Source organism: Halichoerus grypus, chromosome 1, assembly GCF_964656455.1.
Source record: "Halichoerus grypus chromosome 1, mHalGry1.hap1.1, whole genome shotgun sequence".
Lineage (NCBI taxonomy): Eukaryota > Metazoa > Chordata > Mammalia > Carnivora > Phocidae > Halichoerus > Halichoerus grypus.
The window spans coordinates 549,473-577,082 of record NC_135712.1 but is presented as its reverse complement, the minus strand read 5'-3'; the positions used below and the strand labels follow the sequence as shown (position 1 = coordinate 577,082).

General features: G+C 54.1%; 1 protein-coding gene across 7 annotated transcripts in view; it reads right to left on the bottom strand.

The window, feature by feature from the left end:
• The window catches only part of LSS (lanosterol synthase), a 46,062-nt gene that overhangs the window by 15,345 nt on the left and 3,107 nt on the right, over positions 1–27,610 (bottom strand). For 3 of the 7 annotated variants that reach the window (XM_078054657.1, XM_036081635.2, XM_036081636.2), the window contains exons 4-22: positions 27,447–27,555; positions 26,408–26,529; positions 26,073–26,169; positions 24,060–24,195; positions 23,649–23,757; positions 22,963–23,081; positions 21,635–21,732; positions 21,059–21,086; positions 19,584–19,640; positions 18,845–18,916; positions 18,477–18,527; positions 17,624–17,773; positions 16,891–16,987; positions 15,935–16,040; positions 11,802–11,867; positions 11,198–11,278; positions 10,461–10,631; positions 9,412–9,490; positions 8,780–8,924 (exon numbers count right to left, since the gene is read on the bottom strand). In XM_078054657.1, the coding sequence (XP_077910783.1) occupies positions 8,793–8,924; positions 9,412–9,490; positions 10,461–10,631; positions 11,198–11,278; positions 11,802–11,867; positions 15,935–16,040; positions 16,891–16,987; positions 17,624–17,773; positions 18,477–18,527; positions 18,845–18,916; positions 19,584–19,640; positions 21,059–21,086; positions 21,635–21,732; positions 22,963–23,081; positions 23,649–23,757; positions 24,060–24,195; positions 26,073–26,169; positions 26,408–26,529; positions 27,447–27,555 (1,880 nt within the window). In that variant the 3' untranslated portion in view covers positions 8,780–8,792. Of the gene's footprint in view, positions 1–4,159; positions 8,925–9,411; positions 9,491–10,460; positions 10,632–11,197; positions 11,279–11,801; positions 11,868–15,934; positions 16,041–16,890; positions 16,988–17,623; positions 17,774–18,476; positions 18,528–18,844; positions 18,917–19,583; positions 19,641–21,058; positions 21,087–21,634; positions 21,733–22,962; positions 23,082–23,648; positions 23,758–24,059; positions 24,196–26,072; positions 26,170–26,407; positions 26,530–27,446; positions 27,556–27,610 lie in introns of those variants that run through there. The other 4 variants (XM_036081633.2, XM_036081638.2, XM_036081634.2 and 1 more) reach the window with 3 other exon arrangements.

The following is a 27,610-nucleotide window of genomic DNA, read 5'->3' as shown; positions in this document are numbered from 1 at the left end:
CGGTGTCTGGCGTGCAGACAGGTATTAGGGTGCACCCCTGGGATGCACACTTAAGGAAGGAGGGGCAGTGGGGCCGAGGGAGATGGGCTCGGGTGCCCCCAACAGCCCCCAGACCTGTGGACTCCAGGCGGGCTCTGAGGGGCTGGCAGTTGGAGGCCGCCTGCTGACCACACGTCCCTTGGAAAGAAGGCTGTGAGCCCTGAGTGTCTGGAACACTGACCGTTACTGGACCTAACTGAAGGCTCCCCTGACCAGGCACAAGGGCCGTGTGGACCAATCACACGCAGACCTGTGCTCACAGAGTCCTGCCAGGGTGTGGATTTCGGGCCCCGGTTAGTGGGACCACCGCGGAGCCCACCCCAACACCTGCTCTGCCAACCAACTACTCAGGAGGGTAAGTGAACTCAGCACTGTCTCCTGGCTCCAAAGTTCTTGGTCGAGCTTCTCGGCAGCCGTGAAGCAACAGAGGGGTCATCTCCTGACCCTCTTGGGATGGGCTATCGTCCAAACAAGGAGAAGGCACGTCCTCCGTCCCCTTCAGCCCCGACACCACGCGGCGTCAAGGGCACTCGGTGCAGGGGCTGGGCTCCGGGCCGAACAAAGCCATTATCTCCCCCAGACTGCCAAGTTAGCATAAGGTCGCTTCAAGAAGAGAAAGTCGGGTTTTGCGGAAAAGAGGATTTCTACGTCCCAAACGTACCTTATACAACCTGAGAAAGACCCGGTGTCTGGACCCACAGTCTCTCACACCAGACAAGGACAGCATGTGGACAGCCCCCACTGAGCAAGGGTGTGCGGGAGCTCCCAGGACTCCCAGAGGAGAGCAAGGCCTCCCCCCACACGGGCCCCTCCCGTGGCATTTAAACGCCACTTCCTACTACCCCTAGAAAACCCTCTGGACACCGTATCCCCTCCAGCCACAGGCCCATCACCCTCTGCCAGTTTTCTGATCATGATGCAACATCCTTTTATCGCTAGATTCAACTTAATACTAGTGTGTTAAGTATTTTCTGTGTGTGAGGGAAACAGATCTGAATGTCCTTTTCCTGTAACGTCCTGGTCTGGTTTTTTTTTTTTTTTTTTTTTTTTAAAGATTTTATTTATTTATTTGACAGAGAGAGAATGAGAGAGAGAGCACATGAGAGGGGGGAAGGTCAGAGGGAGAAGCAGACTCCCCGCCGAGCAGGGAGCCCGATGCGGGACTCGATCCAGGGACTCCAGGATCATGACCTGAGCCGAAGGCAGTCGCTTAACCAACTGAGCCACCCAGGCGCCCCGTCCTGGTCTGGTTTTGCTATCAAGGTCATGCTGACCTTATAAAAGGAGTTGCAAAGTAGTCCCTCCTCCTCTAATGTCTGCGTATTTGTGTTAGGTTGTTACTGATCTCTTCACTTTTTGATAAAATTCACCGGGAAGCCATCTGAGCCTAGAGCTTTCTTCTGGAAAAGCTTTAAATTTCAAATTCAATTTCTAAAACAGATACAGGGCTATCTAAATTCCCCACTTCTTTCCACGACCACCTAGATGACAACTGTGTCTTTCAGGGCGTTTGTCCGTCTGTGCTGCGGCATGCTGGCGAGCAGCCCGGGACATTCGCTCCTTGTACCAGCTCTGTGGTCTCACGCCTCTGAGCAGACGGATGCGCGGCCACGGCAGGAAACGGAGTGCGAACACGGAGCAGCAGCGTTGGCAGGTGGGTGCGGCTGGATGTAAGGATCCGCAAGCGGGGCAGTGGGAGCGGGCGGATGCAGAGAGGGGGCGGGATGGCGGACTCAGGCTGACCACACCAGGGCAGCAGGCTGGTGACCAGGCTGGACAGCCGGCTTATGTCTGCAGGACCTGAGGCGACGCACCTTTTCTATGCCTGTGGTAGGTTTTCTTTCTTTCTTGATCAGACCAGAGGCTTGTTAATTTTCTCAAAGCATCGACTTCTGGTTTTACTGATCTCCGTTAAGCCTCCTACAGCATTTGACTTGTACTCTTTTATCTGGTTATTTCCTTCCTTCTACTTTGGTTTTAGGTTTCTTAAGGTGGACACTTAGATCACTGGTTTGAAACCTGATTTACAGCATTAACATGTAAGCCTGCAACCATTTTTGTAAGCACTGCTTTAGCTACATCCCATAAACTCTTATCTCATTGTTTTCGTTTAGCTTGAAATATTTCCCTTGTACTTTCATTTTTGACCATTGTTTATTTAGAAGTGTATTGTTCAATTTCCAAATATTTGGGATTTTCTATCTCTTTTAGCTACTGATTTCTAATTTAATTCCATTGTGGTTAGAGAATAGTCTGGCTTCAATCCTTTGAATTTCTCGAGACTCATCTCCTGACCCCGCATGTGGGCTTAGTAAATGGTCCATAAGCTCTTGAAAAGAATGAGGTGAAGTGTCCCATAAATGCCCGTTACTTCAAGCTGGCTCAAGATTTTGTCTGCAGTTGCTGAGACAATGTTGAAATCTCCCACTTTGTGTATTTATCGAATTCCCTCTCCAGCTGCACGTTTTTTTCCATATTCTGAAGCTGTTATTAGGTGCATACACATTATTGTTATTAAATCTATTTCTAGTACCGTTCCTTTTCCTGAAACCTATTTTGATATTGAGACAGTACTTTTGCTTTCTTATGATTGTTTTTGTTATATATTTTTCTAAACTTGTACTTTTATCCTGTCTGTATTTTTACATTTAAAATTTCTCATGGACAACATAGCTGGCTCGTGTCTTCATTCAATGTGACAGTCTCTGCCTTTTAACTTGAGTGCTTAGCCCTTTACAGTTAGTAAAATTTCTTTAATGGTTGGTGTGTTAGTCTTCTAGGGCTATATAACAGAAGAGCACACACAGTGGCTTCAACAACAGAAATTTATTTTCTTACAGTTCTGAAAGCTAATCAGTGCTTCTTCTGTGTCTGCTGAGCTTCACAGGTCTGTGGGCTTACATATTTCATATCTGGAAAAATCTCAGCCATTACTCAGATGGTTTTCTGCCTCCCTCCATCCCAATTTTGTGGGACTCCAATTATATGCATGTTAGACCACTCAAGATCACCCAATAGGTCATTTGTTTTGTCTTTTAAGTATTCTGGCCACCATAGGCTGTTTCAACACTCACCTGTTCCTGGATGGCCCAAGAGCAGCCCCCACTCCTCTACCCTCCCAAGAACCAGAGGGGCATCAAAGACAGAGGGTGTCAAGCCCAGCGCATCTCACACCCACAGAAGGCCTGGCTGTGGGGCAGGTGTCTGAGGCTGCCTTTTAAAGCCATGCAAGCTAGCTCTTCTCCACTTGTCTCAAGCATGGGCTTCAGACGCCCCCAGGGCCATCACTGTCCCTGGAGAAAGGCTGGAAATCACCTATCAGTAGTCATCGTGTAGAAACTAATGGCTCAGGGCACGTGGGTGGCTCAGTCGTTAAGCGTCTGCCTTCGGCTCAGGTCATGATTCAGGGGTCCTGGGACTGAGTCCGGTATCAGGCTCCCTGCTCAGCAGGAAGCCTGCTTCTCTCTCTCCCACTCCCCCTGCTTGTGTTCCCTCTCCCACTGTGTCTCTGTCAAATAAATAAAATCTTTAACAACAACAAAAAAAAAAACAAACTAATGGTTCAATTATTTTCACTGAAGAAAACCTGAAGTTATCACCCTCATCCTCCTGAGTGAGGAAAGGGGTTAGGGGAGTGTCTCTGAGACAGCACCCAAAATCCCAGGTGAAAGTGCCAGGCATGAAGGTCACACACCACAGAGGGGCCGTGGCCCTGGTGATCTCCAGAGTGGCATCCTTAACCTCCTTCCACTGCCACCTGTGTGGGCAGCTATTATGGGATCCCGCTGCGAGCAGACGCCTTACAGGGAGGTGCTGTGACCCACCCACAGCCAGTGGGATCACAGGGCTATTGTGTGTAAGCTCCAGCCACCTCCTAGAAAGCTGAGCCTAAAGCCGAGGCCACAACAGCAAATGGATCCAACCCCGGCATGTACCTCTGGTCCCACCGACTCCCCTTTGCCTCCTGTTTCTACCCTTAATTCCTTTTTCAAGCAAAGTGAATCATGAATAAAAATTTATATTGCAGATGGAAATGAAAATAAATCAAGCTGACCAATTAACCTATAATTAGACTATCCGCAGAGTTGAGAAAAGAATGAAAAAGCAAAAAGAGATAGCATTAATTTTTGAAATATTTTATTGCCTAAGTAAAACATAAATATATGTAGCAATACTGATTCTGTCCAGTAAGGAAAAGTACTTTCTCAGAGATGAATTTTCACTGTGAATTAAGGATTTCTAGGTAGAGAATTCCTCAAAGGGAAGGTCTGAAGTTTGCATCATGGTGAATACAGAAATCTTAATATGGTTCTAGCAAAAACTTCCCAGCGTAATACTCAAAATCTGTGCCCAATACCAAAAAATAATTTGAATTCAGACATCTTTAATGATTTGCCCAGGAAAGAACCTGATTTTGTTTGATCTGAAGTACAGCTGACACAAGGCGTACCGTACTGTGACTCGACAACTTGGTATGTTGCTTAGCGCTCCCCACGCGCAGCGCAGTAACCCCGTCACCACACAACGGGACTGCGGTATCACTGGCTATGCTCCCTACGCCATACTTCTCACCGCTGAATTACACATTTTATAACTGGAAGTTCGTACTCTTAAACCCCTTCATCTATTTCCCTTGTCCCCCCACCCCCTCCCCTCTGGCATCCACCAGTTTGGTCTATATTTATGAGTATGTTTCTGTTTTGTTGAGAACTTGATTTTTTTTTTTTTATGTTAGTCACCATACATCATTAGTTTTTGATGTGGTGATCCACGATTCATTGTTTGCGTAAAACACCCAGTGCTCCATGCAGAACGTGCCCTCTTTAATACCCATCACCGGGCTAACCCATCCCCCACCCCCCTCCCCTCTAGAACCCTCAGTTTATTTCTCAGAGTCCACAGTCTCTCATGGTTTGTCTCCCCCTCCAATTTCCCCCCCTTCATTTTTCCCTATTTTTTTTTTCAACATATAATGTATTATTTCAGAGGTACAGGTCTGTGATTCATCAGTCTCACACAATTCACAGTGGTCACCATAGCACATACCCTCCCCAATGTCTAACACCCAGCCACCCCATCCCTCCCACCCCCCTCCACTACACCAACCCTCAGTTTGTTTCCTGAGATTAAGAGTCTCTCATGGTTTGTCTTCCTCTCTGGTTTCGTCTTGCTTCATTTTTTCCTCCCTTCCCCTATGATCCTCTGTCTTGTTCCATCCACGTCGTTGCAAATGGCAAGATTTCGGGTCTTTCTGATGGCGGCATAATATTCCGTGTGTGTGTGTGTATGTGTGTGTGTGTGTGTGTGTGTGTGTGTATACACACACACCACATCTTCTTTATCCATTCATCTGTCGATGGACTTCTGGGCTCTTTCCATAGTTTGGCTATTGTGGACATTGCTGCTATAAACATCAGGGTGAACGTACCCCTTCGGATCCCTACATTTGTATCTTTGGGGTAAATACCCAGTAGTGCAATTGTTGGGTGGTAGGGTAGCTCTATTTTCAACTTTTTGAGGAACCTCCATACTGTTTTCCAGAGTGGCTGCACCAGCTTGCATTCCCACCAATAGCGTAGGAGGGTTTCCCTTTCTCTGTATCCCCGCCAAAATCTGTTGTTTCCTGACTTGTTAATTTTAGCCATTCTGACTGGCGTGAGGTGGTATCTCATCGAGGTTCTGATTTGTATTTCCCTGACGCCAAGTGATGTTGAGCACTTTTTCATGTGTCTGTTGGCCATTTGCATGTCCTCTTTGCAGAACTGTGTCTTCTGCCCATTTCTTGATTGGATTGTTTGTTCCTTGGGTTGAGAACTTGGATTTGATAAGTTCTTTATAGATTTTGGATACTAGCCCTTTATCTGAAATGTCATTTGCAAAAATCTCCCATTCTGTCGGTTGTCTTTTGGTTTTGTTGACTGTTTCTTTTGCTGTGCAAGAGCTTTTTATCTTGATGAAGTCCCCATAGTTCACTTTTGCCCTTGCTTCCCTTGCCTTTGGCAATGTTTCTAGGAAGAAGTTGCTGCGGCTGAGGTCGAAGAGGTTGCTGCCTGTGTTCTCCTCTAGGGTTTTGATGGATTCCTCTCACATTTAGGTCTTTCAACCATTTGGAGTCTATTTTTGTGTGTGGTATAAGAAAATGGTCCAGTTTCATTCTTCTGCATGTGGCTGTCCAATTTTCCCAACACCATTTGTTGAAGAGACTGTCTTTTTTCCATTGGACATTCTTTCCTGCTTTGTCAAAGATTAGTTGACCCTAAAGCTGAGGGTCCATTTCTGGGTTCTCTATTCTGTTCCATGGATCTATGTGTCTGTTTTTGTGCCAGTCCCATACTGTCTTGATGATGACAGCTTTGTAATAGAGCTGGAAGTCCGGAATTGTGATGCCTCCAGCTTTGCTTTTCTTTTTCAACATTCCTCTGGCTATTCGGGGTCTTTTCTGGTTCCATACAAATTTTAGGATTATTTGTTCCATTTCTTTGAAAAAAGTAGATGGTATTTTGATGGGGATTGCACTGAATGTGTAGATTGCTCTAGGTAGCATTGACATCTTCACAATATTTGTTCTTCCAATCCATGAGCATGGAACGTTTTTCCATTTCTTTGTGTCTTCCTCAATTTCTTTCATGAGTATTCTTTAATTTTCTGAGTACAGATTCTTTGCCTCTTTGGTTAGATTTAGTCCTAGGTATCTTATGGTTTTGGGTGCAATTGTAAATGGGATCGACTCCTTAATGAGAACTTGATTTTTAATCAGGCTGAGGCACATGATTTCCCCTCAAATAACTGGAGACACACCTGCTCATCTTGAAGCAGTTACTCTTATCCCCTGAAACTGATGAGGTGGTGGCCCACTGTCCAACATGGTGCCCAAGTGACAGTCTCAGAAAACTCCAGATCTGTGACTATTCCCAATATGAGATCAAACACAAGTGTGACGTGCTTCAGCCTAAGGGAAACATGTCTGTTTATTAAGGTAGCTGGCCACAGAAGTGACAACATTTTCAGCAGAAAAGCAGATTTTCATTTCTTATGTTCCGTCCAGTGATCCGGCCATGGCTGGGAGTTTCCCAGGGGCAGTGGCCATTTCGAGGAGCAGACTGTGGTAAATCACCACCTGGGTTCCTGCTGCCCCAGTGAGTGGAAAACATGGGCCAAGAAAAGAAGTGCAAGAGCAAACCCAGTAGATTTCAAAGAGATCCGAACAGTTCCTTCAGCCAAAATAAACACTCATTTAAACTGTCTGGGAAGAAGTGCTGACACTCAGCAGACGTCCACTGAACACCCACTACGTGCCACACAGCATGGCAGCCAGTGGTGCTGGCAGGCCGTCTGTGCGCACACACAGCCCAGGCCTGCAGGGCTCAGAGCAGAAGCACCACCTCGGGGCAAGAGGAGGTCAGTGGAGGAACGGCTCAGACCAAGGCCCAAAGCAGGCGAGCCCAGGCAGAGTCAGGGACAGCACTCAAGGCCACGAGAGCTGCAGGGTCAAGGCCACATGGTGCAAAGTCTCGGTGAGGGTCCTCCAGGGATCTGGGCAGAGAATGGCAGCAGCAGGGGGCCCTCAGACATCTGGCTGTCTGATGGAGGATGGTCAGCCAAGGAAGCACAGCCAGGGGCTGCTGCCAGTCCAGGAGGTGGTACAGAGAACAGCAGGTGGGCGGGGCACTGGGGTGGGCAAGCAGGCCAGGGCCTAGGGGCAGCACCAGGCCTGGCTTTTATTCTCATCAAAGCTCCTGGTGACTTCTCACAGCCACACTCCCGGGGAAGCCCTGAGCATGTGAGCCACTTGTTCTCAAAGGTCAAAGGCAAATCCAGAACCCAGGTTTTTTCAGCCTGAGCCCCAAATCCACGCACATCAAACCAAACAGATTTAGAGCCAGAAGGGAATTCAGAAGTTTAGCACCGAAGAGGCATTGCCTTGGAAATCTGGCCCTCACTTGGGCTCAGAGCACATACCAGGACGTCAGGCCACCCAGCAGCTGCACGACTGCTCTGCTGCCCTCAGCACACGGCAGTGCCCCACAGTGCTAAGCACTCATGAGCCCTCACCCTCACCGTGCTTAGCCTCCCGCCTGTGCTCTGTCAGCACCGGACACCAGAGGCTATCAACTCAGGACAGAAGGACGCTGGCGCCCACAACGGGCAGCACCGTGACGCAGCATGGGTGGGCCTGAGGTGTAGGGCAGGGCTGGCGGCCACCCCTTTGAGCAGCACAGACACTTGGCAGGTCTGGTCCCCGTTCCTTCCTGAGCCCTGGGTGCCTGGGTGAACAGGGACAACCAGCCTCCCTCTGGGCTGTTCGGAAAAGCTGTCACATCCCACAGACAGAAGACACAGAGACAAGCCCAGCTGAGCTGGCTCCTGGGAAGCACCTGGCAGGAGACAGATGAGGCACGGTCCCCCTCTCCCAAGAACTCAGGTATTGGTCAAGAAAGCGCCCCCAGCCCCGTAGCGAGGACGTGCGCCACGCCCAGTACTGCAGAACATGCCACGCCTCCTCCAGGGTCACGGCTCAGCTTGTTCCCTTCCTCACCTGAGCGCCACAGCTCGTCTAAGAACTAAACCGATCCTGAAAATCAACTATCTAAAGCTACCAGCCCCAGCCCTGCCCCAGGCCTGGCCCCGCCCTGCAGAAGTGGGTGGTGACGGGCACTGGGCCCCTGGGCAGGGCTCCTGCAGCTCACCCGAGCTGCTCCAATGGGAACTTGCCTGACACCTGCGCCCACCACCTACCCACCTGCCAGGCGCCCTCAAGGGTGGCCGGCGAGAGCACTCTCTGGGTACAGGCGGGAGAAGCGGCCAAGGGCCCAGATGGGGAAGACGTTCCTGTAGCTCGTATAGTTGATGGCACAGGACTTGTTGAAGACTCCAGCAATGTTTTCCTGAAAGAACACAGGGAAATAAACACAAAGGCTCCACCATGTGGCTAAGGGGCTCCCTGAATGGAAACCCTGGCCAGACAGCTGGGCAGCTCCTGGACAGTCCTGCTGCTGCCACCCTAGCTCTGGACCCCTGCCCTGCAGCAAAGCCTCCAGCCTGAGTCACCAGCTCCTCCAAGGGAGGGGGTCAGCCTTATGTGACCTTGTGACCCCATGCCTGCAGGACAGGTGACGGCTGCTTCTGCACTCCCTGCTGAGGCAGAGCCATCAGGCAGAGCCTGAGGGTGCCCAGAACCCCCACCCCCGCACCCAGCACCAGCCAGGGCTTCATCTGCAAATATAGACCTGCTTCCAACACACGCTCTCACTGTGGTGTTTGTGAATCTCAAATCCCCAAAGCTCACCAGCATGCCACAGGTGTGTGAAAACAATCATGCAAATCGAGGTCAGTGTTGGCTGGAGCCTTGCTCCTCAGACCTCCTGGGCATACCTGGGGCCAGTCGCCAGTGGGGAGCTGTTTCCGAAGCAGACACCTGACTCCTCTCTCCAGGGCCTCTACGCAGGGATGCCTGGGGAAAGAGGAGGCACTGAACACATCTGCCACCACTCTCTGGAGGAGAGCGCCTCTGGGCAAGCCCAAGCTGCATCCTCACCCTCACGCAGCCAGGCGTGCACAGATGTGAAATCCGGTGTGATGACCGGACCTGCCCCGCCTGACACGCCCGCTAGGAGAGCTGGCACGACAGGCCACTACTGCACATTTTCTACCCCAAATCCCAGACACCCAGATTCCTGAGAAACGCAGAACACAGCATGTGGGGAGGTGAGCAGGCCGGGTGGGCAGCCCCCCAAACATGGCTGGGTGAGGGCTCTGCCGGCTCCAGACCTGCCCCAGTGGCCCCGGCCACCAGCCGCTGCTCTTCTGCTCACGCCAGGACAGGAGGAGGGGAATCCTCGTGCCCACTACCCAGGCCCACTGGCCTTCAGGATCCTCTAAGGGCCACAGAAGTCACGTGTGCTAATCCTCACTCATCGTGCCAAGGGCTGACACACCACAAGGACTGTGGGGTCAGGAGCGGTGGGAGGCACACTGCCCTAGGGGTCCCCCACACACTCGCTGCTCCTGTTCACACTGATGTAGCCTCACTTTGGGGGGTTTTAGGAAGATTCCCCAAACAACCCCGAAGCCAACAGGGCAGCACAGACCGGGATACCGTGCACATCTGCGTGTGCCCGTACACACGTGTGGAGGCAGGAGGGCCCAAAGAGAGCGGCTGCAGGGACCTGCCTCACCGCACCCTGTGGATACGGGCCTCCTCTCTCCCTTGCTGACACTTCGGGTGGTCTTCTTCTCAAAGGCGAGCCTCTGTGGAGGAAGCCCGCGTTTGGAAAGACCTACGCCCTTGCCCTGCACACTTCACCTCCTCCCATCCCTGCTCAGAGCTCAGCTGCCCACACCCCACCCGAACTGCCTGCTCGAGGCTCAGTGTCCTTCCTCTTCTCGACCCACTACCCGGGGATGGGTCCCACAGCCCCCACCTGACAGCCATCAGCCCCATCAGGGCCCAGCACGTGTTGTGGATCTGGGACGTGGCACTCTGCACGTAACGCCGCTGCTCACAGGACTCGAACTCCTCCCCCCAGCCTCCATCCACCATCTGCCTGGAGAGCAGGAAGTCGCAGGCCTGGGAGACCGCCGCACACACAGCCCTGCAGAGACCAGTAAGATGGAGACACTACCACTCCAGGGAGGCCCCAGGACAGATCACCCACTGGCCAGGCCTCCCTGGGGGTATGGGGAGGAGTACAGTGCACTCCAGGCCCACCCACCATGTGAAGGGCACAGGGACACCTTCCTCCCAGATACAGTGAAAAGCTCTGTGGCTGCAGATACTGCGCTGGCAGGACCACCCCCCACCCGAAACACCCAGACAAAGCAGAGCTGGGTGAGGTGGCTGGGGACAGCTCAGACCTGAGGCCACCTCCCTTCTCTCAACCCAGCCCAGAGGGGGTCCCACTGGGGGTGGTGGCCAGGTGAGCCCAGAGGGTTCCTCCACACACAAGCTACTAGCCGGAAGCTTCCCAGAGCAGTGAGGCAAGGTCTCAGCTCAGTGTCTTTACTAGGCCACTGTCGGCTCATGAGCCAGGAATCTCACTGATTAGAAAAATACAAAATACACCCCAAATCCAACATCAAAGGAAAAGACACCCCACCCCCAGCAGAGCGTCCTGCTGAGAAGAGCCCCACCCCACCAGGGGCAGGTGCCCTCACTCACCCACTGCGGTAAGTCTGCCCCATGCAGGCGAAAGCTTCTAGCCCAAACCAGGTGCCGTAGGTGAAGCAAACCCCCCAGGAGCTGGAGGAAGACAAAGGAGAACCTCAGCCTTTCAGTCTCTTCAGAAGGGTGTGGAAAACAACAGGAATTCTGCCAGACTTGTGAGAACTGGTTCCATCATGGGGTCGGAGAAGCTGGCGTTATTTTCAAGAAAACCATCCACATGGCCCTCGGCAAGCCACCAACTTGTGCCTCAAGCTTTAAGGCTAAGCAAAACAGACCTGCCCGGCCTGGCCCTCACAGGATGTAAGCCCTGATCCACACCCAGAGGAAGGAGTAATCACAGACACGGACCAGGCCCCAGGCCACGGAGCCCTTCCACCCACACACTCGGCCAAACTGCTTCAGCAACAACTGAGCAAGCACCACCGGGATGAGGCCAGGCGCTCAGACCCGAACAAGGTCCACCAGAACTCTGTTGCTGGCAGCCTCACTCCCAGAGACTTCTGGTGTAGCACAAGGACATAAGTGAGCATCCCCGGAGCACACTGAGAGCAGAGCCCTCCCAACCCCTGGCACGTCCGCACACCAGGAGCTCACTTACCCTTCCCAGGAGCCATCAGCCCGCTGCTTCTGCCGACAGAACTCCAGGCCCTGCTTGAGCGTCTCCCTGGAACACAGGAGGATGCTAACAAACTCTGCGGGGAAACAGCAATCCACCTACCCCGATTCCTCCCATCCTACGGCCTCAGACGAACGAGCATGGTTTCCCATAAAAAATAGGTAAAAAGAAGCCAACAGTCGAGAGAAGAAACACAAAGGTCAGAGAGAAAGGGATGAGAGAACACGGGAGGGAGAAGCAAAGTCGTGGTGAGAAGAAAGCAGTGCAGGAGGAAAGTGGAAGTCGGCGACATGCCCACACTAGAAGCAGCTACAGACAATCTGTTCCACCACAATCACGTCAGCAACACAAGCTTGAGGAAATACACAAAAAGAAATTTAAAAAATTTTAAAAAGAAATAAAAAATCAGACAGAAGATGAGAGATCCACCCTACGTCTAACTGGTTCTCTGAAAAGGCTGGAGTGAAGGTACAAAGGCAGCCTCCGAGGTGATCCCCAAGAGCCTCACCTGCAGATACCCGCCCCCATGACAGCCCCCGCCTTGGGACTTGTTTCCAAACAACAGACTGCAGCCAAGTTGACAGGACATCAAGTTTTATTTACTCATTTGAGAGCGAGAGAGAGAGCGCACCAGCAGAGGGCAGAGGAAGAGGGAGAAGCAGGCTCCCTGCTGAGCAGGAAGCCCGATGCGGGGCTGGATCCCAGGACCCTGAGATCGTGACCTCAGCCGAATGGAGACGCTTAACCATCTGAGCCACCCAGGTGCCCCAAGGAATGCTTTTTACTATTTATGGTATTTTTAAAGCTTTCCTGTAAGTTTGAAATTAAGAAGAATTTCAAGTCAAGCAGAGTACCTGGCTACCTTAAACTTTATCTCTAAAATTTCCCAGATAAATTTAACAACTTAGTATCACAAATTAATACATCTATTTAAAGATTAAACGCTTCTGTTCAAACTGTCTAGAGCTTTCCATGGTACTAACACTCACCCTGTGCTTCCCACACTGTTGCCCCCCCACCTTGGGCAGGGCGGCCCGGGCCAGTGGGTCACGTGACTGGGACCAGGACCACACCACCTGGAAAGGGCAAGGGCAGTGGGTCTCCCCACACAGGCTGTCCCCAAAATCACTGTGGCTCCAGGGAAAAATAATGGTCCCAGATAAAGATCTAATAAAACAACACTCATTAAGGTTAAAATAGGGAAAAGCTGGAAATGAAAATTTAGAAATAACCAAGAGGCCACTAAAACAACAAAATACCTGCAACCACTGTGACTCCTGCAGGAGGAGAATGCAAGCTGACAGGGGACAGCGTCCCCTGCTCTCAGACACCTCGGCAGCACAGACTGAGCCAGCTCCATAGGACCCACGGCAATGTGGGATCAAGCAGTCCTAACAGGTTCCTCCCTGCGGCCAAGAGCAACTTGCTTCTGCATTCTCCAAGTCTCCTCCAAGAAGCACACTTTATTAAACTTACTAAAATGATGATCTATTAAGGGAAAAGGTCAACTGCATAACAGTCACCGCGGACAAGCTGTGCCCAGAGGAAGGGACCACAGCTTATGCTGCGGCTCAGCACAGGGCAAACGGACCCCCCGGCCCTCGTGAGCGAAGCGCGACAAACACAGTGCCTCCAAGTGGCTGCACCGCCTGCCCGAACAGAAGGAAACCAGCAAAACACAACCAGAAAATCCTCCGATTGTTTGGAAGTAAAGCCACATACTCCTAAATAACTCCTGGCCAGAGAAGAACTCACGACAGAAACAAAGTAATTTTAACTGAATGATACACCGAGACTTAACGTAGACTTAAGCTAAGCACATTTAAAAAGAAAGCCTGAAAATCATTTAAGTGTCTAATTAGAAAAATAAATAAAGTAGATATAATAAAGAGCAAAAACTGATAAAACCAAAAACAAACACATCAAAAAAATAAACAAACATATGCCATGATAGAATCAAAGACTGAGGATGGTTTCTTTGAAAAGCCTGGTAAGACCAACAAGCTCCTGGGGCGCCTGGGTGGCTCAGTCGTTGGGCGTCTGCCTTCGGCTCAGGTCATGATCCCGGGGTCCTGGGATCGAGCCCCGCATCGGGTTCCCAGCTCATCAGGGAGTCTGCTTCTCCCTCTCCCACTCCCCCCTGCTCATGTGCACGCTCTCTAATAAATAAATAAATAAATAATCTTAAGAAAGGAAAGGAAGACTGACAAGAGGCCTAGGCGCCAACGTCGGGAAGGAAATGAGGACTCAGTGGGGACGGAGGTGCTGTTCAGGACACTGCAGGCAGCTCTGTGCAGATCCACATAAAATGGAGCTGATATGGGACAATCCCAAAACTGACACAAACACGAAGAAAAGGAAACCTATACAGTCCTAGAACAAGTAAAACTGAACCTGTAATTAAAAATTTAACACCCTCCCTCAAAGGAAACTCCAGGCCCAAATGGAGCCTCCAAACACTTGAGGCAGAAATAGCGCAAATTCTCACAAACTTTTCCAGAGAATCTAAAAAGAAAATATACTTCCCAGCTCCTCCTACGAGTCCTGCATCACTTTCACAGGAGAGCCTGAGCCTAAAAAAGACACTGTAAGGGGATCTACTCCATAACCACAGTTGTAAAAATCCCTTAAAAAGTACTTTTCAAACTGAATCCAGCAATATCTAAAAAGGAAAAGCACACTATGACCAAGCTGAATCTATACCAGCTTTGCCGTGAAGCGTGAAACGAGATCACACTGGCGTGAAGGGGAACCCACAGGGGTGCACGAGCGTACCCCATAACACAGGGAGTCCACTCCTAAGCACAGGTCCTCAAGAAATGGGTACCCTGGGCCCCAAAAGCACAGTGTGTTCACAGCAGGATGATTCAGAGGGACCAACTGAAAGACCCCTGAGGATCCAAGACAAACCGATGGATAAATAAAGTATGCCATCTGCACTCCACAGACATGCTGACAGCAAAGGAGAGGGTGGGCTTGCTGCTCCGCCAACCACCTGGCTGGGCCTCATGAGCACCAAGTGAATGGAGAAAGCCAGACCCACGAGTTCTGCCGTGGGATCCCCCAAGTGTAGGATCACAGCCGCCTGAGGAGAACCAGAAGGGGAGCTTCTGGTAACATCTATGTGCCCGCTGGGGTCACGCGGGTGTGTCCACTTCATGATAATTCATCAGGCACCACACATAAGATCTGTGCATCTCTCTCTGCGCGTGCCAGACATCAACAGGACAGGCTTATTTAAAAACCACCGTTTATGTGGACACAGGTGCAGTTGGGGATATAGATCTTTTTTTACCAATATTAAGATGTGAAAAATAACTGATTTTTGTGTTACAGCTGTGATACTCTGAGCCCTTAGTACACATATTTGATATAGAATTGACCTAGGAGGGGCACCTGGGTGGCTCAGATGGTTAAGCATCTGCCTTCGGCTCAGGTCATGATCCCAGGGTCCTGGGATCAAGTCCCACATCGGGCTCCCTGCTCTTTGGGAGCCTGCTTCTCCCTCTGCCTCTCTCTCTCTCTCTCATGAATAAATAAATAAAATCTTTAAGAAAAAAAAAAAGAATTGACCTAGGAACAACATGGACTTGAACTTCGAAGGTCCACTGATAAGCGTATTTTTCCCGATAAATATGGTACAGTACTGTAAATGTACTTTCTCTTCCTTATCATTTTCTTTAATGTTTCCTTTTCTCCAGCTTACTCTACTGTAAGAATACAATATATAAAAAATACAACATACAAATATGTGTTCATCAACTGCATAGGTTATTGGAAAGACTTCCAGTCAACAGTAGGCTATTAATAGTTAGGATCTCAGGGAATCAAAAGTTATATGCAGATTTTCAACTGTGTGGGGGTTTGGCATCCCTAACCCGTGAGTTGTTCAAGGGTCTACTGTACTTCGAGGCATACAACTGGATTCAGCAACACTGGAAATCCCTTCCGTTATTAAATGAGTTTTATTCCAGAGTCCCCTCCCTGCAGTGAGCACCCACCCCAGCAACCACGTGCTCTCCGTGTCCACTGTGGCAGCGTCCCAGCTCCTGGCTCCTGACGCGTAGTACTCGTGGCTCAGTGACCAAACAACCCTGTGCCAAGGCCACCCTTACCTGATCTCCCCGGCCCTGTGGTCTGGGAAACGCTCATGGAAAAGCTTCAGTGCCTGCATCACGGCCGAGGTGCACTCCACATATGTGTAGTCAATCATGATGTCCCCTGAGAGAGGGAAGGAAGGATCAACACATATATGAGTTTCACCTTGTCACCCAATTTGGCAACTCACGCCAAACCATGAAGAATGAGAGCGCCATAACATGCAGAGCCTACATGGGACAGCAAGAGCCTGATCATCCTCCAGAGGAAACAAGGAAAGGGTTCCCAGTGACTGGTCCAGGAGACATGGCCACCAGGTGGGAGGGTGGCTGGCATTACACAGCGACCTGGAGACCCGTATCTGGCTGTAGGACATTTGGGCCAGTGGGAGAGTGAAGGAGAGAGGTACAGGGCAGAGCCACACCCGAGCCCAACTAGACCACATTTAACAGCTACAGAAGTGAGACAGAGACCGGAAAGCAGGGGTCCAGGGGCATGCGAGGGCAGCACTCAGGGAAAGAGGCCGCCCTGGCAGACTAGAACCGTCGGACACAGCAGGGAGGACACAGGGCCAGTGCGTCCCCACCGACACCTCCCTGCACTGTGCCTGGGCTCTGTGAAGAGCACCCAGGACACAGGATGGTCTCCAGAGGACACAGCACACAGCAAGAGCCAGCCCAGGCTCGCGCCAGAAAGCCAGGTGTGAATCCCACTGACTCCTCCACCAACCTCAGAAACAAAACCACCGCTTCTCCATCCACACCCACAGACACTACGGCCACCTTCCGAGGTGAGAAGCACAGCCTACTCCAGGGCTTAGGGGTGCTCCTTAAAGGGTCCACAGTCATTTGCAGAACCTTTGCTGGCGCTGCTCCCGGCCTGGGGAAACAACTCAGGGCTCTGGTTGGCGAATCCATCTCACAGCAGGCAGGGTCCCTGGGTTTGTGTACCACCTGGCTGGCCAACCACTCACCAAAGACCTCCGAGGGGTTCAGCAGCTCCAGCAAGTGCCCCCCACGCTTAGTCTCATAGGTGGCAAACCCTCCATCAGAATTTCTCATGTTCAGCAACTAAAACCAGAGAGAGGACATCCTGAGAGTTCACCCATGCACTTGAGCATGAGGGGGAAGCCCACAAGCTGTAGTGGACCTTTCTAGAAACACCCAAGGCTAAGACCCATGGGGCAGGGATAGGGAACGGGGAGCCAGTTCTCGCATTAAACCGAGACCCTCAGTGCCTAGAGCAGTGGGCAACAACTTTATCAAGCAGGTGCTCCACGAGTGACCATCTGGGACCCTGGCATGCACTTGCTTATCCGTTTATAAGTCACATGTATACTGCCAAACTATATGACCTCCGTTGTAAAACATGCACAGAAACCGGGTGTCCTGAAAGGATTCTGTACAAACACAAACAGAAGTTCTCGTTTTCTCTTCAGATACCCAGTGGAGAATGCCAGCCCTCCCTGGTGAGTAGCCAGATCCACGAGCCTCCAGCAGGACTCATGGTTTCCCCAAACACAGATGCCACCAGAGGATGCGCCCCTCTGGGCTTGCAGTCTGACCCCGGGGGTTTGCAGAGACCAAAGCCGTGGGAAGCGCAGCTCACATGCAGCGCTAAGCGGACCTGAGGGTGTGTGGTGGGGCAGTCCGGGCCTCCGGCGTGCACAGTGCCCCGTGACCAGAGCCCCCTGCCCGCAGCCTCACCACAGCAACAGCATCATAGAGCCGTTCTCGCGCGACGTGCTTAGTGACAAACGGACACTTTTCCTGCAGGAGAAGGATGGACTTCAAGGCCTCCGCTGTGCAGTCGGCAACAATCCAGCCACAGTCCAGCGTGCTGAAGGGAAAGCCACCCTGCAAAGCGTGGGGCCTGTCATGGCCAGCGTGGAGGGCAGAGCCCGCACCCTGGTCGTCAGGACCTCCTGAGGTGAGAGCAGCCTTCTTCAGCGGTGCAGAGGCCTGGCCCCCACAGAGGCGCAGCTGCAGCTCCACGCCACGCACACGCGGACGGGCCTCCCGACCCGCTGTGAGAGGGCGCACACACTGCGTCCACACTCCCACACACCCCGAGGAGCTGCCCTCCGCCCTCTGCAGCAGCCCCGTCACCCTAATCCGTCTCTGCTCGCGGTCTCTGCTCTCTGCACGTACTGCCGTCTAAAAGCACCTCTGAGGCGCGCGTGTGCGTGTGCGTGCGTGTGCATCCGTGTGTGTGCGTGCGCGCACGTGTGGGTGCACGTGTGCACGTGTGTGCGCGCACGCAGTACTGGACACGGCAGCGTGAGGAAGCCCCATACGGCTCAGCCACCTCACATGCCCATCTCCCCGGCCAGGGAAACCTCGGATGCGTTGCCAGAACACCACGTCGTGTGTCTGTGAGAGCAGGAAGCCCCCGGAACACCACGCCGTGTGTCTGTGAGAGCAGGAAGCCCCCGGAACACCACGCCGTGTGTCTGTGAGAGCAGGAAGGCCCAGGAGGCCGAGGGAAGAGCCCACTCAGAGGGCAAAGCATAGCCGACCAGGGCCCAGGCCTGGGGGCAAACAGGGCTGACTGTGGTACCTTGCTCATCTGGCGGTAGTACTTCTGGTAGTCAGGGGGGCTGTCTGGGACCTGGGCAGCGTCCAAGAGGCACATGTGGAAAGCAGAGGAGGTCCCAGTCACACCGGGGCCGGCAGGGTCTGGTGTGGAACATGCAGGGACCCGTAGCTGCTGCCCGACGGCCCTCTCAACCGTCAGAGCCGAAGGCCCCTTCAAGGCGGCACCCCTGTGGCCCGGGGCCCACAGCCCCAGCCACTGCTGCAGAAACGTGCCCAGGCACCACCCTGAGGTGGAGAGGGCGGGCAGGGGTGCCAAGGCGGAGGTGAGGAGGCGGCACCCCTGCCTGTGGGGAGCCCCAGCAGCCCAGGCACAGGCAGATTTTGCCTCACCTGTGAGATCCGGAGAAACTCATGTGCCTGCTGCAGGGAAGACGAAAACTCAGGCCTGTGTTGTGCCCCTGCCTGGAAGAGACAACAGAGGCTGAGCCGCTCGGTGGCACAAGCCTGCACAGGTGAACTGGTCCCCAAACAATCCTGGTGCCGTCTTGCCACCACTGGGAAACAGGAGCAAACCCACCCGAGTCTCAGGCTCTTCCGTTTCTGCTGACAAGTCAGGAAGATGTGATGGAGAAATGAAGGAGACAGAAAGGAGAGTCCACACCACACCCGGCCCAGCCCTGCCCGTGTCCAGAGGACCCCGGCCCCATCGATGGCAGACCCCCATGTGGCCCAGACCCCTTCTCAAGGCTCTCCAGAATGTCACCACCCTCAATCCCACCAGCACAAAAACACATTCTGATTTCTCTCCAGCATGTGCTGAGAGGTATCCATGAAGAGCAGTCTGAGTGTTGTGAAAAGCCTAGAGCCCACTCCCCCTGCTAGAAGCTTCCTGCCCTGTCTCCCCAGGAACAGATCTTACAAGGCTCCCTGCTCCTGAAGCCTCCCAGCCGGCCCACCACCCAATGCTGCTGCGCAAGACCGCTGCCTCAGTGGGACCATCGCCAGAGGCCTCGGAGCCCAGGTGAGCCAAGAGTCAGGGTCTGCAACTGCCATGTCCGCACTGGAAGCAGCAGTGGACACCCGGGAAGGTCAACTAGAGGCTGAAGAACAAGGAGGCAGAGCCACGTACCTCTAGCAGAGCCTGGATGGCAAATGAGGTGTCCCACACCTGCGAGCCGTTGGTGCCCTGCACACAAGGACCAGCCGTTAGAGCAGTGCAGCTCCCCCGACCCACCCACCATCGCCCAGGATCTGACAGGCACCTGGGGAGTCAAGGAGAAGTCTGGGGGCTCCCAACAGCTCCTGCAAAGAGGTGGGAGCCCAGCCAACTCCTGACCCCAGGCCCCATGCTCTGTGCACCCCTCAAAGCCCATGAGGGCCGGAGAGGGGCTGTTCCTGCAGGCAGGTGAGGGTTGGGCAGCCCCACCCGCCTTCCCCAGGCCACCAGCCAGGACAGAACCCTCTCGGGGCACTTCCAGGATCTGGACGACCACTGCCTGTGACTAGAAACATCCCCTCACATCTGAGTATGCCTGGAGGTGGTGGCGCCTGGCTGAGGCCTCATCAGAGCTGGGAAGGCCCCCTTCAAATCCCACCCTAGGAGCCTAGTTCACCAGTCAACACTCTGGTCCCACGAGAATGCCAGTGGCCAAATCACACTGAAACAGAGACAGACAGGGACACTCAGATAATAGGGACAGGGCTGGCAACACCAGAGCCCAGACCAATTGACAGCCCTGAGGGGGCATCAGAAACCATGGCCTTGCAGGACAATATGCAGGAAGGACACGTGCCACCAGGAAAGCCTCCTGGCCAAAAGAAACCAGTTCAGGATCAAGCCTCAGGGTCTAACCTCCAGCTGCAGGAAATAGAGGGCACAGAGGAAACAACCAGGCAGATCCAGAAGGTGGGTACTCTAAGGAACCAACCACCCAGGAAGAAGGGCGCCCGGACCACTGGACAAAAGTGGCTTTGAGGACCAGCCACCTGGCTCAAACCCTGATGCCAACAAATGTGCCCCAAAACCAAATGAGGGACTGTCATCAAGCCTGCAAGGCGCTGACAGGGCACAGCCCTTCTGTAAGAACAAATCAGCTAGGGCGCTGAAGGATCCGACAACCTCCTCCTCTTCTTGGCACGTGGGAGTCAGGGAGCCGGGAGTAAGGCAAGGACGCCGAGGTGAACTCTGCGCTGACGGTGCTGGGTCCATGTGTACGCGTCCTAAAGGGCCAGTGGCCCATCTGATCCAAGAACACTGCTGGAGGCTCCATGTTTCCACACTGAGCCGACTGGTGACCCAAACCTCGCACTCTGGCATCTTCTAAGATCCCGTTAGCACTGCCCTTTCTCACTCAAGTCCGACGTGCCTTACTCAGCGCTAAGTCAAAAGCCCTCACAGGATCACACTGCTGCTGAAAGGGAAACGACCCTGGGGCCTGTCGGCATCCCTGCCACTGGCTGTCCCCTCAGACGCAGGACTGGGGATACTTGCAGCCGCTCGGCACACGCTGCCAGAACTCACTGGGAGGAGCAGTTATCTTAACAAACCCAAAGAGCAGCAATGGTTGGTAAGGAAGCAAGTGGCCGTGGCCTTGTAGCCTTTACCTGCATTTTCATGCCATCGAGGCCCAGCCTGTGAGGACGAGAAAAGCCCAGGTCAGGGAGTAGAGGGCAAAGAGCTGAAGTCAGGTGGCCACCCAGAGCCCGGCTCACCCCACTTACGGCAGCAGGCCCACAGGACCACCAGAGGGAAGAGGGCCCCCTCGAATGCAGGACTCCCCACCATGGGACACCATGGGACACACCCACCCACCACGGTTGCACTGCAATCAGTGACTGATCAGTTGTCCTGGTCAGTGAGGCCTGCCTGACGTTCACCGGAACCTGCCCCTTCTGCCCACAGGCTTCCAAGTTCTACCTTCCAAAACCACCAGAAGTGCCCGCTACGTGGCAGATCTTTCAACTCAAAGATAACCCTCACCATCTTCCACAAACCCTGAAATTCCTCGTTCCAGGCGTTACTCCAGACCCCAAAGCACCCTTGCCAGGATGCTGAGATACGGGATCCTGTCACCTGCCACTGTGCCCAGGGAGGTCACCACGCATGTCTGCCCTTGACTCTCAGTCACACGTAACAGGAACCTAGTGACAGTGACCAGCCAGGCCCTTCCCACTACTCACCAGAGGTAATCAGGAATCCTAGAGATGTGCTCCTGGAAGGCGGAGGAGGCTGGCCCATCCACGTACCAGCGCACAAGCATGTTGATGGTTTTCGAGATCTGTGGGAGACACGGCCCTATCAGGACCCTGCTCCAGACCCGCAGCAGCTCCCGAGCACGAGGACTATGGCCCAAACACCCGGCCCCCAGCACCACCTCACTTTGGGCCAGACCAGGCCTTCCACCCTAAGCCCTGAGAGCCAGAGACCAAGCCAGAGTTGTACCCCAGAAAGGGAGGCAGGAAAGGCCTGAGGCATGTGCAGAGAGAAGACAGGGCATCCTGTGAGAGACAGTGTGAGCCGAGCCAGCTGGCGAGCAAGCACAGCCACCACAAGGGCTGGGGGCCCCACACGGGGCCACTGGTGGGCATGTGGGGTGTGCTGTGTCCTACATGCCTCAGATAGCTGACAGAGAACAGCAGGGCCTGAGGAGCATGGGAGAGACAGAGACAAGACCTGTGGAGCAGGGACTGCTTTAGAATGTTCTGAAGACCCAAACCTCGCACTCTGGCATCTCGTTAAGATCCCGTTAGCACTGCCCTTCTCACTCAAGTCAGATGCGCTTTACTCAGCGCTAAGTCGAAAGCCCACACGGGATCACACTGCTGCGGAAAGGGAAATGACTCACGGCTCCAAGCCCCACAGAACACCAGCGAGTAGGGTCGGGAGTGGAGCTGTGTGGTATGGCACCAACTGGACTGACCCAGAAAGGCTGCCATCATGGCCCGCCAGAGGCCCAAAACAACACTGTCTTCTGTAGCTGTCACCCCACAGCTGAGAGGCAGCCCCCCAACCCTGTGCTGCCCAGGATACACCTGCCTCTACAGTGTGTCCACGCCAGGCCTCTGCCAGGCCCCAGAGCTTCACGATGCAAAGCCAGGTCGGGAGCCCAGAGGCTCAGAGGTGAGAGCTCGGAGTCACCAGGCTCAGCAGGAACCAGGGCTGGAGCCCAAGCACCCCAGCACTCTAAACCCCACAAGGCAAGGGCAGACAGCGAGTTCTGTGGGGAGATGGTCAATGGAGGAAAAGCATCCCTCCCAACTGTCCAGAAAGATCTTGAGAGGTGGCCCAAGGAGCAGCATTCCAAACACACCAGGTGGTGGGGAGGGAAGGGAGTGCTAAGTGCAGGAGGAACACAGGGGACAGAATGGGGGGTCCCGTCTGCCAGGCTCTGGTGGGAGACCTCACCTCCAGGAAGACCCCCACTCCCAGCTCCAGAGACTGGCCTCGAGAGGGCCTCCCGCCCCAGCTTCTTACCCTACCACAGACACAGGGCAGTGGGAGCACTGACCGGGCCAATGCTGATGCACTTGGAGAAGCGGTCATCTGCTGCGATGTGCTCATACAGCTTCTGGATGGCCCGCTGCCGTAGGCTGGTGCTGTGGTGGCGCTCATACAGGTTGAGTAGTGCTGCAGGGGTGAGGTCATCAGCACAGGACAGCACCTGGGCCCTTCCCTACCCTGTCTTCCCCACCGGCTCTCCCTGACATCCTAGTGTGCTGCCCTGCCCTGCCCCTAGCGCCTTGTTTCCTGAATGGAAATCCAGCTGGGTGCATCTCAGCATTGACTGAGGCAGGGTCCCAGCTCCCACCGTGGGGCCCAGCACAGAAGACATGAGCAAGGGAACATGACCCTTCCACACACTGCACCCCATGCTGGCCTCCAAGCCACCAGGCTTCCTGCAGGGAGATGGGCCTATACCGGGCCCCACGGAGGCCTGCACCTTCTCCCCTAAGGGAAGGAACGAGCGTGCCCTCCAGGCCTGCAGCTCCCAAACCCCATGTCCAGGAGCCCCAGCCCCAGGCTTGCCCCAAGGGCAAAGACAGAGCAGACCCACTGGACACGAAGCACACACGGCTGCCCCCCAGTCACCACAGGGCCCAAACGACAGGTGGTGAGAAAGGGGAGGAGACTGAGCACCACTTGAGGTGCCAGCCAAGCCCTGGGAGGCCCGCCAGCCCGTCAGCAAGCACCCACCGTACACCACGCGGAGCAGCCAGCTGTGCGGTGTGTACAGCTCGTCGGGGGCCACGCTGCCCCTGTGTGCCGGCCACTCGACGCTGGCGTAGTCCTCCACGTACAGCTCCTGGGGGCAGCAGCACCTCAGCACCCTCCTCGCCCGCTGCCTCCCCAAGCACACACCCTAATGGACATCCTCCACCCCGAGCCTCCTCTCGGGACCTGCTTCCCGCGTGGACTCTGCCTCCAGGGCCCTGAGCCCGTCCCACCGCACAAGCCCCTCTGGGCAGTCACTTAGGATCCGGGAAGGTGGAGGCTCCGCCCTCACGACTTGGAACTCAGCTCTGCACAGTCCCAGGCCAGCAGGCATGCACAGTCGGACCTGAGGGTGACCCCCCAGCCTGGGGGTCCCTGCCCAGGAGTCCTTACCTGGCGGAGGCTCCGGACCAGCGGGTCCTCCTTGGCGCTCAGCCGGGCGGCATAGCAGTAGCTCATGGGCAGGTAGACCTGTCGGCAGTGGCACCAGAGCGTGGAGGGGTGCGCAGGGACCCAGTCAGGAAACAGCCTGCGGAACGGCACGTCAGCGCCAGGGCCCGGCCCCCCCAGCACCACCCGCGCAGCCCCAGCCCAAGCTGGCATGGCCACCAGCACGCGGCAGCCACGCTCCTGTGGGGTGCCGACGGGCACAGCCCTCACGAGTGACAACCACTCCCCCTGGTTCAGCTGCAGCACATCTAAAGCCAGGAAGCTTGACTTCTAAATTTCCAGGACTGTCTGTGGGTTTCTCAGCTGGGACAAAGGTACCACAGTAACGTAAAATGTTAATAATGGAGAAACAGGGTGAAGGGTCTACGGGAACGTTCTGGACTATCTTTGCAAATTTTCTGGAAATTTAAAACTATTCCAAAATAAAAAGTTTATCTAAAACCCTTCAGAATTGGCACTTCTCAAGGACTGAGGCTTTCAGTGTTATCTCCGCCAACACGTTTCTGCCCAGACATTTAGCCTGACCTTAGCATACACGGCTCCACCAGCTTCCCGGGTGGGTGGGTACCTGGGGTTATTTCCCCACTTTACCTTCAAGCCTCCTGTCCTCATGTGTGAGGGGCACGGGCAGGCCAGTCATGAGCTGGGCAGGTACCCACCACTCCCACCAACTCTGGCCTCAGGCCACTACACTCACTCTCCAGGGCTCCCCCACTCACTTTAAAGGGCATATTTTACAGCTTCTCTGCAGCTGGAGGGACACCAGAGATCCTGAGCCCTGAGCACACTTTCACCCTCTAACACACCCCTCCAAAAGCACTCCAGGAAAGACCAGCTGTGCCCTCACGGACCAGCACTGACTGCCAGGCCCACCATGTAAGGGCACAGACAACAGTGCCCTGACACTGGCCTGTGACACCCACACACCCTCCTGGCACCTGCTCAGTGTCTTCCTCTGCCCACTCCTTACACACCGGACAGGTCCACGGTGCCCCTGGCAAGCTGCCAGTGAGGAACACAGGGATGGCCCCAGAACACCTCCCCGCCTCCTCCCAAGCGCCCCTCCCACCACTTCACCTCACCACCCTCTGCCCCCGTCACCACCCCTCAAGGCTGCAGAGGTTGGTCCCTCAACCCTGGCATCAGAACCCTTCACCTAATATGACCTCCACCGAGGTCGTCTAACACAACAGCCCCCCAGCCTCCCTGACAGCTCCCTGGGGGGCCACGACATTGCTGACAGGGCTCCAGGGAGCCAGCAGGGGCTCTACCCAAGCTCAACCAGGAGTCTCACCTCCTGAAGGTGACACTGGGGGATTTACATGCATATGCATGTTTTCTGGGGAGATGCCCAAAGTGCTAAGACACTGGTTAGAAGTATCACACAATAAGGAATTAGCGTTGATTCTGCTGAGTATTTAAACAGCATTGTGATTCTATTAACAAGGAAATTCTTCTCTTTCAAAGATACACACCGAAGTGCTCACAGTTGACGTATGATGTCTGGGATTAACTTTCTCATTCACCGGCAGAAAGATAAGGAACAGAGAAAAGCACAGCACACCCCAGTGCTGAGGCTGGCAAGAGCTGCGCGGCCTACTGCCTTCTGTTTCTGCTTCCACAGAGGCTCAAAACATCCACAATGACAAGACACAGCACAGCCTTCTGCAACAATGCCAGAGCTTCACACTCCCCACACCAGCGGTTCTCCCAGCCTGGCGGGGCCCCACTCACCTGCCACACGGCCCAAGCCCACAGTGCCTCCCTCCTTCCTACCCGACTGGGGTCTGCAGGACTCAGCCAAGTAGGGCCTCCACCAGGAGCCTAATGCAGCCTCACACCACAGAATGGACCGCCCCCTCATCTGCGTAACAGGCAGCGAGTGACCCAGGGCCCGCCAGCCCACTCAGGAAGGCACCGGCAGCCCAGGCACAAATCACAGAAGGGCAAGCATACCACATCTCCGGGAACAGAGTGTTGAGGCCTTCCCAGCTGTACACGTTCAGGACAGCCAGCCAGAACTTCCCCCAGGAAGGGATGACCGCAGCACCACCTACGGAAGAGAGAAGTCCCGTATCATCTGCCTTACTGTGAAGATCAGCTCCTCAGGAATCATATGCGCCCCTTCCTGCACGAACTGAAAACAGTGCTAAGGATCCTCCAACCCCAGGTGAGAAGTAGGCTCCAGAGCCCAGCAGCTTCCCCAGAATAAGTGAGTCCAGCCCCAAGAGAGACATTCACAGCCTCTACCTGCAGGAAGGAGCACCCAGGACATGCTGTGCAAGGAGTACCTTTCTTGTGAAGAATGTTCCGGGCTCGGACCAAGTCAGGATCGTCAGGCCCGACACCCAGAATTCTCAGAGACACATAGTTGAGTGCAGTCCCAAACACCGTGGACTTGTCCTCCACATGCCTTGGGGAGTAGGAGATAGGATAAGAGAATGCCATATTTCGTTACTTCTAAGAAATTAAGCAAGACTTTCTGAGAAATTTCCTGAGAAAAATAAAAAATGCTAAAATATCTTTTACTGACGTAACATGACAACATAAGAAACACCCAGAACTGCCATTCTCCAATAAGAATCCATGTACCTCCCATAACTGATCAGTTCCAAAACTGCCTGTGCAGGACCTGCCTGCCTCCTCTTACTTCCCACACCTGAATCAACATCAGCCCCAGGCTGTGACCCAACTCAGGCTCCTTCATCACTACAGCGCACAGAACAAGCTCTAGAGGTGACAAATTGAGGCCCACAGCCCCCGTCAAGGGGCAAACAGAGGCTGGGATGTCCTCCAAGAATTCTGATGGAGAACCCCTCTGGTGTGGATTTAGCTCGCTAGGAGGAACCCCAGCCCTCGGTGTAGAACAAGAGGTACCAGAGCCCATGACCAGGGTGGGCAGGCAGTTGACCCCCCTGAGGGAAGGCCCTGCTCCCAGAGTGAGCTATGTGTCAGAAAGGCACACTGAGAATTGGGGAGGGGCACCTGGCCCCCCTGGCTCCACCTGCTGCCATCCCAGAGTCAAGAACTTCCTTCTGCCTTAGTGGTAACAGCCAGATGGCTTTCTGTAGGGTGTGAGTCATAAAGCCCAGTTACAACACAAGCTGTAAAACCAAGGCCCAGAGTGTGCGGCCACCTATCCTGAGAACCCTAGGACACCAGGGTCCAGCTGGTACACAGCACCCAGCCAGTCTCCCTCCTACCACGTTCTCCTCCCACCCACCCCAGGTCCATAGTAGCTCCACTCACCCTACTCTTGACAGGCGTATGTCCTACACAAGAACATGTGTGCACATGCATGCACATATGTGCAGTAACAAAACGACTCACAGGCCCCAGCCGCCATCCGGGAGCTGCACTGACCGCAGGTACCGCACCATCTCTTCTCTATATCCCGCTGGCAAAGGGATCTGGGCCACATAGCACGTGATCAGGAGGCCTATGTGGCAGAAAAGATGTTCCTCACTGGGAGCCGGCACTCAGCACAGCTAAGC